Source organism: Apostichopus japonicus, chromosome 2, assembly GCF_037975245.1.
Source record: "Apostichopus japonicus isolate 1M-3 chromosome 2, ASM3797524v1, whole genome shotgun sequence".
Taxonomy (NCBI): Eukaryota; Metazoa; Echinodermata; class Holothuroidea; order Aspidochirotida; family Stichopodidae; genus Apostichopus; species Apostichopus japonicus.
In genome coordinates, this window is record NC_092562.1 from 418,046 (window position 1) to 430,540 (window position 12,495).

General features: G+C 37.2%; 1 protein-coding gene across 2 annotated transcripts in view; it reads left to right on the forward strand.

Moving 5' to 3' along the window:
- LOC139973169 (atrial natriuretic peptide receptor 1-like) overlaps positions 1–11,849 on the forward strand; it is a 227,082-nt gene extending 215,233 nt beyond the window's left edge. For both annotated transcript variants that reach the window (XM_071979662.1, XM_071979654.1), the window contains 8 exons: positions 1,233–1,401; positions 1,913–2,126; positions 2,934–3,021; positions 3,798–3,937; positions 4,333–4,485; positions 5,189–5,379; positions 6,656–6,929; positions 7,487–11,849. In XM_071979662.1, coding sequence (XP_071835763.1) covers positions 1,233–1,401; positions 1,913–2,126; positions 2,934–3,021; positions 3,798–3,937; positions 4,333–4,485; positions 5,189–5,379; positions 6,656–6,929; positions 7,487–7,548 — 1,291 coding nt within the window. In that variant the 3' untranslated portion in view covers positions 7,549–11,849. The remainder of the gene's footprint in view (positions 1–1,232; positions 1,402–1,912; positions 2,127–2,933; positions 3,022–3,797; positions 3,938–4,332; positions 4,486–5,188; positions 5,380–6,655; positions 6,930–7,486) is intronic.
- Positions 11,850–12,495: the final 646 nt, after the last annotated feature.

Sequence of the window (12,495 nt, forward strand, 5' to 3'; positions counted from 1 at the left end):
CGGATTGATATATAGACTCTCATAGGAGTATGCCACCATATGGGATGGCATCCATTTTAGCTTCATTAAAGAAACACCTGTCTTTAAATCTTGAAAAGGGGGTACTCCGGTAAATGTGGTAACTATGTATCTTCCATGGTTTAAACCACATATACGGCGCTCATACTAATAACAATAATAATAATAATAATAATAATAATAATAATAATAATAATAATAATAATAATAATAATAATAATAATAATAATAATAATAATAATAATAATAATAATAATAATAATAATAATAATAATAATAATAATAATAATAATAATAATAATAATAATAATAATGGGAATCCATTATCCATTGTGGAAATTAATATTTCTATATAAAAAAAGATATTTAAAAAAATTCCGGGGAATATTGACAGATTGACAAATTTATCACATATAAATCATACATACCACCTGTTACACCTGTTCCTGTTGCAAGGGAGGCCGGTTTAACCATTTCGAAACAGGTTATTTTCTTTCAACTGAGGCAAAGCGAAATTAATTAGTCCAACTAACAGTGTGGAATTGTCGCGTTTAAGATACGTGCTATACATTATATGACATCGAATTATCACTTTGGCGAAGAAAGGGCTATTATTTCAGAGAGCACACTGATATCAAATCAAAAACGTGTCCTATTTCACAAAGAAAGAGGTAAGAATAACAGATATATACAATGATACCATGCTCTTGCACCAGACTATACTAGCTGGAATAATGCATTTGAAGAATCAGTTTGACCTTGACTGATTTCACAGTTTCGAAAATTTAATGAATATTGCAGTCTCGCAATATGATTTGATTTAGTGAAGTTGATAAACTGGAAATAAAAAGGTATCAATTTGATATAGGTTTGTATTGAATAAATAAATATGGTTAAGGTGATGGCGTTCTCTGAGATATACATAAATTCCATAATTTTTCGCAATTTGTTTTATTTTTCCAAGTTGTTAATCGTGATTCGAGGACATATTTGCTTTGTCTGATGAACGTGATGGATACGTTTAACGATGTATTTATTAAGATATGACATTTACTGACATTTTCATTTTTTTTAACGGTTTCTTGCAGAAAAACAATTCTTTGCATTTTGCAACATCAAAACGCAAGTTTAACCCCAAAAAATGGCATCAAAACACAAAAAGTAAGAAGATCAGGAAGTTTGTATCTATCTTTTCTTGTCTTTTTATCCTTCAGCTATGCAATCATTTTGGTAGAAATTGCAACACGCAATGAACCATGGGAAGACGAAGATTTGACGAATCTTGATGTAAACTGGCGCCCCCGTTTACCTGACCTTCTACGCGCAGACGATTTCAAAGATGAGAATGGTGATGCCTGCCCCTGTCCACAGGAATTCATTCAGGTTAGTATTAAGCCCAGCTATAAGTTATTTAGTCAGAAATGTACTACTGTTAAAATCAAAAGTCTGTTCAAAGTATCTCTTTCAAGATCCGGCTTTAGGAATCACAAATGATTTCGAGTTGGTTAGCATCATGTTTGATCTCTAGAGGAAGGCAAAATATGTCACCAAAAACAGAACTAGTATTGTTCGATACGGGTGACGAACACCTACAGTGAAATTACGACCTTCCTTGACGGTTTCGAACCTCTGGACATACAATCAGCGTCCTTAGCCTAGTGGTTAGGGTGTCCGCGTACAAAGCCGGAGGCCCGGGTTCGAATCCCGGTGGAGGCTGGAAGTTTTTTCAATGTTCTTGATTTTCCAACTTATTACGATTTCAATTATATATATATATATATATATATGTATATATATATATATATATGTATATATATGTATATATATATATATATATATATATATATATATATATATATATACATATATATGTTTATCTGCTCATTTTGAACAGCTTATTGAAGACTGCTGGGACAGCTCTCCACCAAACAGACCGTCTTTCTCGCAAATTCGCGCAACTCTTCACCGCATAAATCCTTCCAAACTCAGTCCGGTTGACATGATGATGCAACTGATGGAAAAGTATTCCAAGCATCTGGAGAGTTTAGTTGCTGAGAGAACACAAGATCTGCTGTTTGAGAAGCAAAAAACAGATAGGCTACTGTACAGTAAGTTGGTATATGACAGGCTACTGCTGCAGTAAGTTGGTATATGATAGGCTACTGTACAGTAAGTTGGTATATGATAGGCTACTGTACAGTAAGTTGGTATATGATGCATGGGAAACCTACAATCTTAAATGGATCCCATTTTGGTTTCCCGAAGGGAAAACTATGGAGTCACTCTTATACCGACCTTGCAAACTTGTGGAGGGGGACCGTGGATTGCAAAGTCGGTAATAATTATAACGCGGATCGTAAAGTCTGTAATAAATTTTACGGTTAGATTCGTCCAACACGGCAGAATACAGAAACGTTGTGCTCAAAGCCGAAGCCAAGTGGATTGTAATCAAGTCACACATCCGGATTATGTTTTCTTCGTTATCCGAGACTAATTAAAGCTGCATCGCCACGGGGATTTTAATTATCAAATACTACTCAAAATATTCATTGAAGGAGGAGGGAATGGCCCTGCAGTTGTTTGGGCATTAACAGTTAGCTAGTCTACAAACTTCATCATGAATTTAAGAAAGTATACAAAATGGACTGATTTTAGCACGGTTCGTGCACGTGCATTTCTCAACTTTTACCGATGTTTTATTTCGTTTATATACGATGCTAAATCAGCCCCTGTGGAATAACATTTTGAATTGAGAACTGTGAATTGCTCCTGCAAGAAACCCACATGTACTCGACAAAAAAAAAAAAAAAAACAGAGATTAAAATGAGTACATGAAAGTATGACATGTGGTATTTAAATGTAGGATGTCTTTTAATCTAACCTTGTTATCCAGCCGTTTCTTCTATTCCTCCCAGGCATGTTACCGAAGCCGATTGCAGACAGTCTCCGGCAAGGAAACGCAGCCAAGGCAGAATCATTCGATGGTTGTACTATATTTTTCAGGTAAGGAGAATTTTTGTGTGTAAAACAACAAGGTGAGAATCGATTGATCTTGTACTTGAAAACAGTTTGGAAATCCTTTATCTTGACTACACAACATGGTGGTTATCTTCCTGATTACACACTACTTCATATTATGTACAGGCTAACAGTTTTTGAAAAGGTCATATAGAAACTATTGGTTATAGAAACGGCTTCGGAACCAGTGACGTCGCCAGCTTCACAAGTCTTGATTGGTTATCCAGGTAACTTACTTGACTTTCGTTTCACGGGCAAATGTCAAGGAATTTAAGTCAGTAAAGAAAATTCGCTTAGGCCTATATGATAAACATAAAGTAATTCACTTTTCATGTTTTATTTTTCAAAGACCCTTTTCAAGTGATATTTCTGCTTCATTCATCATTTACATTTCATCGAAATCGTACATTGCAGTTCAATAGTCCTTTTAATCCCTTTATGTCCCAAGCTTGATGTATGAAAGATGATATATTTAAAGGGTGTGAAGACTCGCGCAAAAAGAAACGTGTAATGCCGGTAATCTGACCTTGTTTCGAATGAGGTGTAACAGAAGTGTTAGACACCACAATCGATCCCATAAAATACAGACTGTGTGTAGTAATGAACGGCCCCCTTAAGCTCCCTTGCATAGGGACACATTTTAGCCCATTGTCTTTCTGTCCCAGCGTGCAGTAAGTGTATTAATATTAACTGACTTGCCTGTTATTTTTCTCTCTCCCTCATTTTGTCTTTCCTTTTTGTCCTGTTTTTTTATTGTACAGTGATATCGTCGGGTTCACGAGCTTATCCAGCGAGAGTTCACCTTACGAGGTCGTCGCCCTGTTAAATAAGCTTTACGTCACTTTTGACTCCATCATCGACAACCACGATGTATACAAGGTGGAGACGATTGGTGATGCCTGTAAGTAATAGCAGTATATGATCGCTGTGGATTCAGTTATAAATCTATAGTTTTATCATTTCGAGAAGAAAGTGATATACATTCTTTAGTCCAGCCTTCCTTTGTATTCCTGTGTATCTTTTCTCTCATATTTGGTGAAAATATCTTCTGCAAAATTGTTCTATTGTTTGTCGAATGTTTGCTATAACTATATTTCATCAGTAAGTTTCTTTTTCCTTTAGTGTAATTTGTTCAGCCGTGAGAATGTTGATATCCTCTGTGTGATGAAAACATTAAGAACGATAAGGCACTTCCTTCCTTTCAATAATTTCTTATTTATATTTTGTCCGCCTGCCCCCCCTCCCCTCCCCGCCTCATTTTTTCATATTTCATATTATATTTACCCCTTTATTCAGATATGGTGGTGTCTGGAGTCCCTAAGAGGAACGGACTGGAGCACGCGGGTCATATCGCGAGCATGGCTGTAGATCTCGTGAAAGTTTGCGAAAGCTTTGTCATCCCTCATAAACAAGAAACCAAACTTAGAATTAGGGCGGGAATTCACTCAGGTATATTTCCCTCACAACCTCCACCCACCTCCACCCCTTATTATTTATTTATTTAAAGTGAAGTACTTTTCTTCTTTTGAAGTTTATCAATTGCTTAGCATGTTACAATAAATGTATAGGCGTAGGAGGAGGGTGGTGGGGATTCGGGGGGGGGGGGGCTGGTAAGGGATGCTGAACACTTTAAAAAGTGGAGGGAAGGAGTATTATTCCTCTTGTTAACGGATCGTGAACGTGACCTAACATGCATCAGAGTTTATCTTCGCTTACATCAACAGACTAAAGTATAGGCCTGTTTCTTATAACTTGGGTATTCGTAGTATGATGATTTTTAACTGAAATGCTTCCTTTCCTATAGATTCAGTTTGTTGTCATTACTTTTGAAATATACTCCAAAAGACATATTAGTTTACATATCTTGGGGGATTTTTACTGCATAGAATATCTGATCATTTGAACGTTATATTCTCACTGACGTGGTGAGGAACTTGACACTATAGAAAAGATTAACGTACACAAACAAGCAAGCACACTGGCGCTTTGGCGCATGTACGGAACCGACAAGGTCAACCATGATCAACATCATTTCGCTAAATGGTTTCTCTCGTGTGATAATAACTCACAAAGATTTTTGAGTCAAAAGAATTGAAAAATTTGACATTTTAAAGCTAACCGCCATCTCTTACAATATCTATACCACTATTAGGGTCCGTGGTAGCGGGCGTGGTCGGTTTGAAAATGCCTCGATATTGTCTATTTGGCGATACTGTCAATACTGCGTCAAGAATGGAGTCCACGGGAGAGGCGTTGAAGATTCAAGCCAGTGAAGCATGTGCGAGCATTCTACGAAAACTTGGTGGTTTTGAAATGATAGCCAGGGGTCAAATGCCGGTGAAGGTAAGTTCTTCGTATAGAGAGGTTCAATTGACTCAAGACCCCTTACCCCCCTCCCCTTCCCCCCACCCCCCCCCCCCCCCCACCCTACCAACTCAAACACACACAATTGGGGTGGAGAGGGTTCAATCTGGAAGGGCACAAACATAGAAGGAAGTGGGAAAACGTGACTTCTTTTAAGAGCTCAAACTACAAAGTTAGTCTCAAATGGATCCCATGTGCATTCCGAGGCCAGGCACTCCTTGAATTACAATTTTGAAATGTCCATAAACAAGGACAAGTTTTTTTCAATAAGAAAAAGGCATGTACTAAAATGATAGAATAAATATACTTTTTTAAGACCAAAAGGGTTCTACTTATTGAGGTTTGTCACTTACAGATGGGAGGACTGCCCCCCCCCCCCCACTCCTTCCTCCCTATGCCCTCTGACTTCACCGTCCATGCTCCCAAGTTTGAGCATTGACGGTATCTATGGATTCCTTTGTAAAGAACCGATTAATACAAATGATCTTCAGCCAAATTGCGTAGAAAAAGATAAGATTTAGAACTTAATTTAAAGAAATTTTATGTTTTACTACGCATAGAACCATGCACCTATGAAAAAAAAGCAAGTTTCAAAGTTAATTCCAATTGTTACACTTTTATAAACTGGCAATTTGATTTGGCTGTCAATTATACAAAGGATACATTATTCGTCCATTATTTCCTTTGTTAGTGTTTCTTCTTCCTGATCCACATATGACAGCCTGTGCATGTGTACTTCTGAAGGCGACTATGTGGTCTAAATTGTTACAGTGGCGTGCCATTAAAAGAATCCCCCAAACCTCCCCACCATACATTGGGGTATAATGGATTGTGATTTTTTGTTAACATTTATCCGGGAAGATTTAGACCACTGTTTTAGGATGTATATCTCCTTTTCCAACATCATGCAAAAATCAAGATTATTTATCAGCACATGTTTGTTCGTTTAGAGCTAATTATACGGACTACCTAACTTATCTTCTAATTATGCCTCAAAATGCACTATTTCACGTCTACATATTTGATTCTTTTGAGGACCCACAGACTCCCTAAATATGTGTCGGCTTCTATGACTCCAGGGCCACGCCCCTCCTTTATAAAATCCTTCATTCGCCGCAGGCCTCTCCCATATAGCCTTCAGCCCTTACCTATCTCAGTCTGAGGGGATTTAGAATACTCAACCTCCCCCCCACCCCCACCCCGCCACACTCACATTTGTCCTGTACACGCCGCCGCTGTATTGTTATCTTTACAGGGTAAAGGAATCATGACAACTTATTGGATAGTTGGTAAGACGAGTGTCGCCACCGAAAGAGACTCAAGACAGACACTCCTGACAGCCAATAGTGTCCTGTTGGACGATGACGCGGATCAGAATACACCAGCTGTAGCCAATCATTACAGTAACCAGAATCTCCCAGCCAATGGGATACCTCATATCACAGAAACGTCACCTGACGTCACAGAGTCACCAAATTCAAACGGTGGACCGAAAGTGTTCGAGAGTTCAAGTGGAGTTTCTGTCCCCGGTAAGTGACAAACCTATCTTGGGGAGGGGGGCGTGGAGGGTGGGGGTCTTAATCATTTCTTTATAAATCTTCTTGCGAGGGAAAAAGAATTTTGGCGGATATGGAAACGTTAAGGTGCCCCATCAAATCGTTAAGATTTTTCTCGGCAATTCGTCATTTGCTGGAAAATTTAGAACTGATCACAATCTGAGACGAACGTATAGTTTATCATTTTGTTGTAATATGTTGATGTGATCGAAGTGATCAATTTATCATTTTGCTACAAATTGTTGAATCTTTGTAATATGTCGAGGAAATCATTCATCATTTTGCTGCAAATTGTTGTCTATATATATATTATTTATATATATATATATATATATATATATATATATATATATATATATATATAAAATATATATATATATATAATATTTATATATCTATATATATATCTATATATATATCTATATATTTATCTATATATATATATATATATATATGATATTTAGAACATTTTTGATATTTAGAACATTTTTGATATTTAGAACAAATGGTTTTTGTTAATTGATATACAGGATGCACCGACGAGCCTAGTGATGCTGAGACGGCACGACTCATGAATGAGAGCACTCTGTAGGTATACTTTCTGAAGAAGTCTGATGAAATCGACCAATCGTGTTTCTAGAAATGTATGACGCAAATCTGGGATTAACATATCACGTGATGAAACTCTCCAGCTCGTATATCAAGATGAGAAGTCACCGCGAGATCCGTTTATGAAATGGACCAATAGGAACGAGTCGTCAGTCTACGTCAGTTCAAGAAATCTTGATGTCATTGGCCATTAACTGTAACTCCAAATATTTTAAGTTAGAACTCGATGACGTCACTTCGTACTGAAAATGTAGAGCTGTTTTGCACGCGTAAATTGAAACACTGGAAATATAACTCAAAAGATCATCGAAATCAATTCTGCTAATCCTTAAAGGCGTACGATTTTTGAAGGATGCAAATCCTACTCATCAACTTGTTTGACAGAGATGTTTGCAGATGTGATAACCAAATACTCTCGCTCTGCTCAGACATAAAGGTCATAGGTCAGCTTAGAGTGGCGTCATCAGCAGTTAGGAATAATTCGTCATTTTCATGCCTATAATTCAATCACTGATTTTAACATCAACTGTTTTGCCTCGATTCTGACGTGTTCGTCGCCCAGACGCATTTTTGTTGTGTTATAAAGTATTGATCTCATACAAAGGGCACCCCAGAAGAACTTTCAGTCATTGTGTTAACTAAAACTGACTACATTGTTATGCAAATTTTACTATCTATTACTATCGAACATATTTTTGTCAAAAAAAAAAAAATAGGATGCAGTAAGCCTTTGAATGTAAGTACGACAAAAAATAGACTGTAGATGTTTTATTTTGTGAACAACTTATCGATAATTTCAAGAAATGTCCCTTAAACACTCAAATAAAGAGCTTGGTGGCCTGGCCAGAGGGGTACCGTATGTACAACCCCTGGACGGGGCACAGGGGGGGGGGGGCAATGGAGACCTTCCATGTTTCTATCGAGGGCGCTGTTATGTCGGTCCTAACAGAGTTCGTTGTTAGAGATCTGGGTCTTAATATCTCAATCTATGGGCTGGCTGTGAACATATGTTTCAAAAAGATCTGGTATTTCAATGATTACGAAAGAAAATAGTGTATACCACTTGTGAACAACTAGTAAATGCAGTTGTAAGTCCAGTACATTTCGGAGACTTCGACATCAGTTTTAGCAGACGGGGTGAGACAATGTCCCTGATTGGTTGACCAGCAGACATGCGTAACGAGGCCAAATGAACGGTGGGCAACACTTCGTGACTAGATTGTACTAGTTACGAGTTGTAGAAAACATAATATTAACTCGATTGTCCACACTATGTGTGAAGTATGGAATGTGCAGTAGGTTGCCTAGAAGTCGCCGTCAGCGGTTCCTCCATGGAAATCTCAAAGATTCCAGAGACTCTTCTCATTTTTCGCGGAACTAGATAGGACCGATATGACACCGCCCTCAGTTGGTTCAGGGCGTGGCTGGAGATGCTCATTAGGGGGCCAGAGGACAATACGATAAATAATAACGGATCCTCATTTTCAAGTTATACTTAAGGCAAAATAAAGACGTCAAAATAGGAGCCCGGTGATATAGTTGGGCTCTTTCTTAAGGGTGAAGGGCAGAAATAAGTTCTTATAGTTTGATGTTATTACCATTTAATTAGTTAAAGGCTTTAATTCCGCATATATCCGAATGGGTAGTTAGTTAGGTGAACATGAACCCTTCGGTGTCGGCGTATTATTTGCCTAATTTCTTTAGATTACTTATAGAAATTTGCAGGGGGTAGGGTAGGGGTGCGGTCTGTCGGAGATGGTCCATCCAATGCCGTCACTTTTTGGGATGTATCTATTCGTAGAAGAGGAAGGAAGCCGGCGAATACCAAAATTCTTGCCGAGCTGGTCTATATAAAACGTAATAAGATGTCTGAAAAATTTATTGACAGTTAATGCCACTAGTCCTTGCCACTTCATTAATTAGAGGAGTGAGAGTAGGGGGTTCATTGATTTGTTGAAACGCTCTCAAACTTGTTTTTCTATATTGACCGATTTACTATAATTCACCCTTAATCCCTAACCCCTTATCCCCTACTAAACAATGAATTCCATATGTTATGAGGCTTTGTGCTACCTTTTGGTAACAATTGATACAACGATAATTGTGTCCAAGATTATCCTCCCTCTCCCGAACCTCCACCTACCCCCCCCCCCTTCATATTCCACATTATTTCTACCTATATAGCAAACACTGCGGTAGTTCCTAGCAGCCAGAATTCCATTTGTTTGTTACTAAAAAATTGATCACCATAACATGACATTGACAAAGAAATAAATACCCCCAAAAAAGAAGAAGAAGAGGTAATGGAAATAGAGGGCGTAACAAGATTTAAATAGCCTTTTTTAATCTCATGTGTGAACGTCTCACACGAGGTCATTTTAATTGCAATAATATCATCGTGTACTATAAACTTGTAAAGAAAGATATCAGATTTTTGAGGGGATGAACTTCAATTTCATGTAATGTATGTCTTTCGTGGTTTTGATTTACTTTGACTTTTTTCCCTTTCTTTCCTTTGTTTGTTTTTTGTTTTCTGTTTATCTTCTTCATTTCGGTCTTTCTAATTTCTGAGGTGAGGGCTTTATAATAGTGTTTGACTTCACATAAAAAAAAAGCTAGCTGATATTTATTTCAAATACAATATCGATAGTTCGAAAGAGCATAGTTCTATTATTTATCAATATTAATGTTTTCAAAATAGAGATACATTTATTCATCTAACAAAGATTTTAGCAAACAAATGAAATAAGGACAACAACTTATTATCATTTGGTTTATATCTTGATAGAAATATCTTGTAAACTATTTATGGAAAATAGAAGCTGCAGGAATGAACGAACTTTAATATTTCATTGTTCATTCATATTTTTTTTTTATTTTTTAGAATATCAACAAAATTTTATTGCAATCAATATAGTCTATGATATGAAGTAATCATGTGCATGGTTATCAAAGGTTTCGGTTTTACAGGCGTGTATCTCTTTGCATGCATATTTTCATTAATGGTAATAGCACTGCGTTCATCAAACATGCGATAAAAGACTACTCTGTTTGACTGTAACATGCTATCAGAACGCCAGTAAAGGCTAGGCTGCTTGCCTAACGGTAAGCTTAATCTAAAAAAGGCTGGTTTACTGACCTACCGTTCTGTTATTCCTTCATACCCAGGTAAAGTTGCGAATTCTTTTTGCAAATACCTTCAGATCCATGGGAAATAAGGTACATTACCCAGTCATATGTAGAGTAGGACCTACTTCCTTTATTATGACGTAATTCATTGAGTGAGTATATAGAGATGCACACGTACAGCTCTGTTTAAGTGAGTTTAGTACATTACCGGACCCATGATATTATAAAGGAGGGGCTACCTGGAGTCGTGGAAGTCGACGCCCATGCCGGGCGGTTCTGGGCGTGTTAGAAGTATGAGACGTCAGATTGTGCACTAAGATGCTTCTTTATAGACAATTAGGTTGTGCTAATAACTACTTCCGTATTTTTCGCTTGTTATAGTAAGTGTGGGCGGGTGTGTGCGCACGCCCACGACCACCCCTCCCCCCAATTGGATGCATATCGGTAGTAAGAACCCGGATTCGAGGATTTATACTATTTTTGGATTAGACGGAGTCAAATCCGGTGACGTGTAAATCTGAATATAACGTATCATAACTTTTAATTATATTGCGGAAGTACTATACCTGAGTGTAAGCATTTTATCTGAATTTACGTCACATTAAATACTCGCATATGATTGGATAAAAAATCTCCCATGGACGGTCAGTGTATACTGCAGAAGAAGCAAAAAAAAACATCGCATTCGTGTAAATCCAAACAGGCTAGGTTTCTTGCCTACCGTTCACCCGCAATTTATGATGAGACCGTTTCATATTCGATTTTGTTACAAATACGGCGGGTTTGAAATTGCATTACGGAAGAAAGATTCACTGCAGAAAGAAGACCGAACGTAGACATATAGACATTTGTAAAATATTTTCTCTTTCCGATTTTCACGCTGTTCATTTAACGCTGTAATGAAAGATTGGAGTTTTGTCAGTTTCCTTCAGTGTACATATTTCTGTTGTGAGAACTTGGATTTATTGTGAAGTAGAGTGAAATTTCCCGAGTTGTTATATGAAGCTTTGGTTTAACCCTTTGTAAATATAATTTATCAAGATTATGTATCGTAAAATAATGGTATAATGCACAAGTTATGCACGTTATTATCATGCCTGTTTTGAGGGGATGGATGGTTCATTTGGTAAAGAATGGAATATTGTAAGTATAATATTGCAAGTGTTTCCTGTTCTCTTTCGTGTTCCTGTCTTTAATTTTGTAAGTATATACGTAAAAGTGAGCAGGGCGTGTGCATGGGAAAGGGTGGTACTTAAACAAAAAACCCTGTAATCTCGTTAAGATATCCTCAAACAATGTTTATTGATCAAATGAATCATATAGGCCTAGATATACCTATAACTGTATTTTTCATGCTAAGCTTGTGTTCGAATATTAGATCATCCTGATTAATCAATTTAAATATAATAAAAGGCTTATCAACCGATAAACTCTTTGGACACGTGAACGTTTGCCCCTCCCCCACCTCTCATCCCCCTCCCCCAACGGTGATATTTATTTGCGGAACACCATGAACATGGTATACAATATAGGTATGGAAACCTTCAATGCCGGCGAAATGTTAAAAATATTCAATTAAACTCTTACAGTTTTATTATTTTTACTGAGTACTCACTTGTTTCTCACCAAAGTACAGAACTAACTTTTGAATATGATTATTTGTAGAATGATATAACATTTTCGTAGTTTGTAAATAAATAAGAAAGTGCTCACCATTTTACATTACTTCCATATCAGATGTTTCATATTACAAACTTAATATGAAGTCAACGAGTCATCACTCTCCCGCCCAAAAAATTGA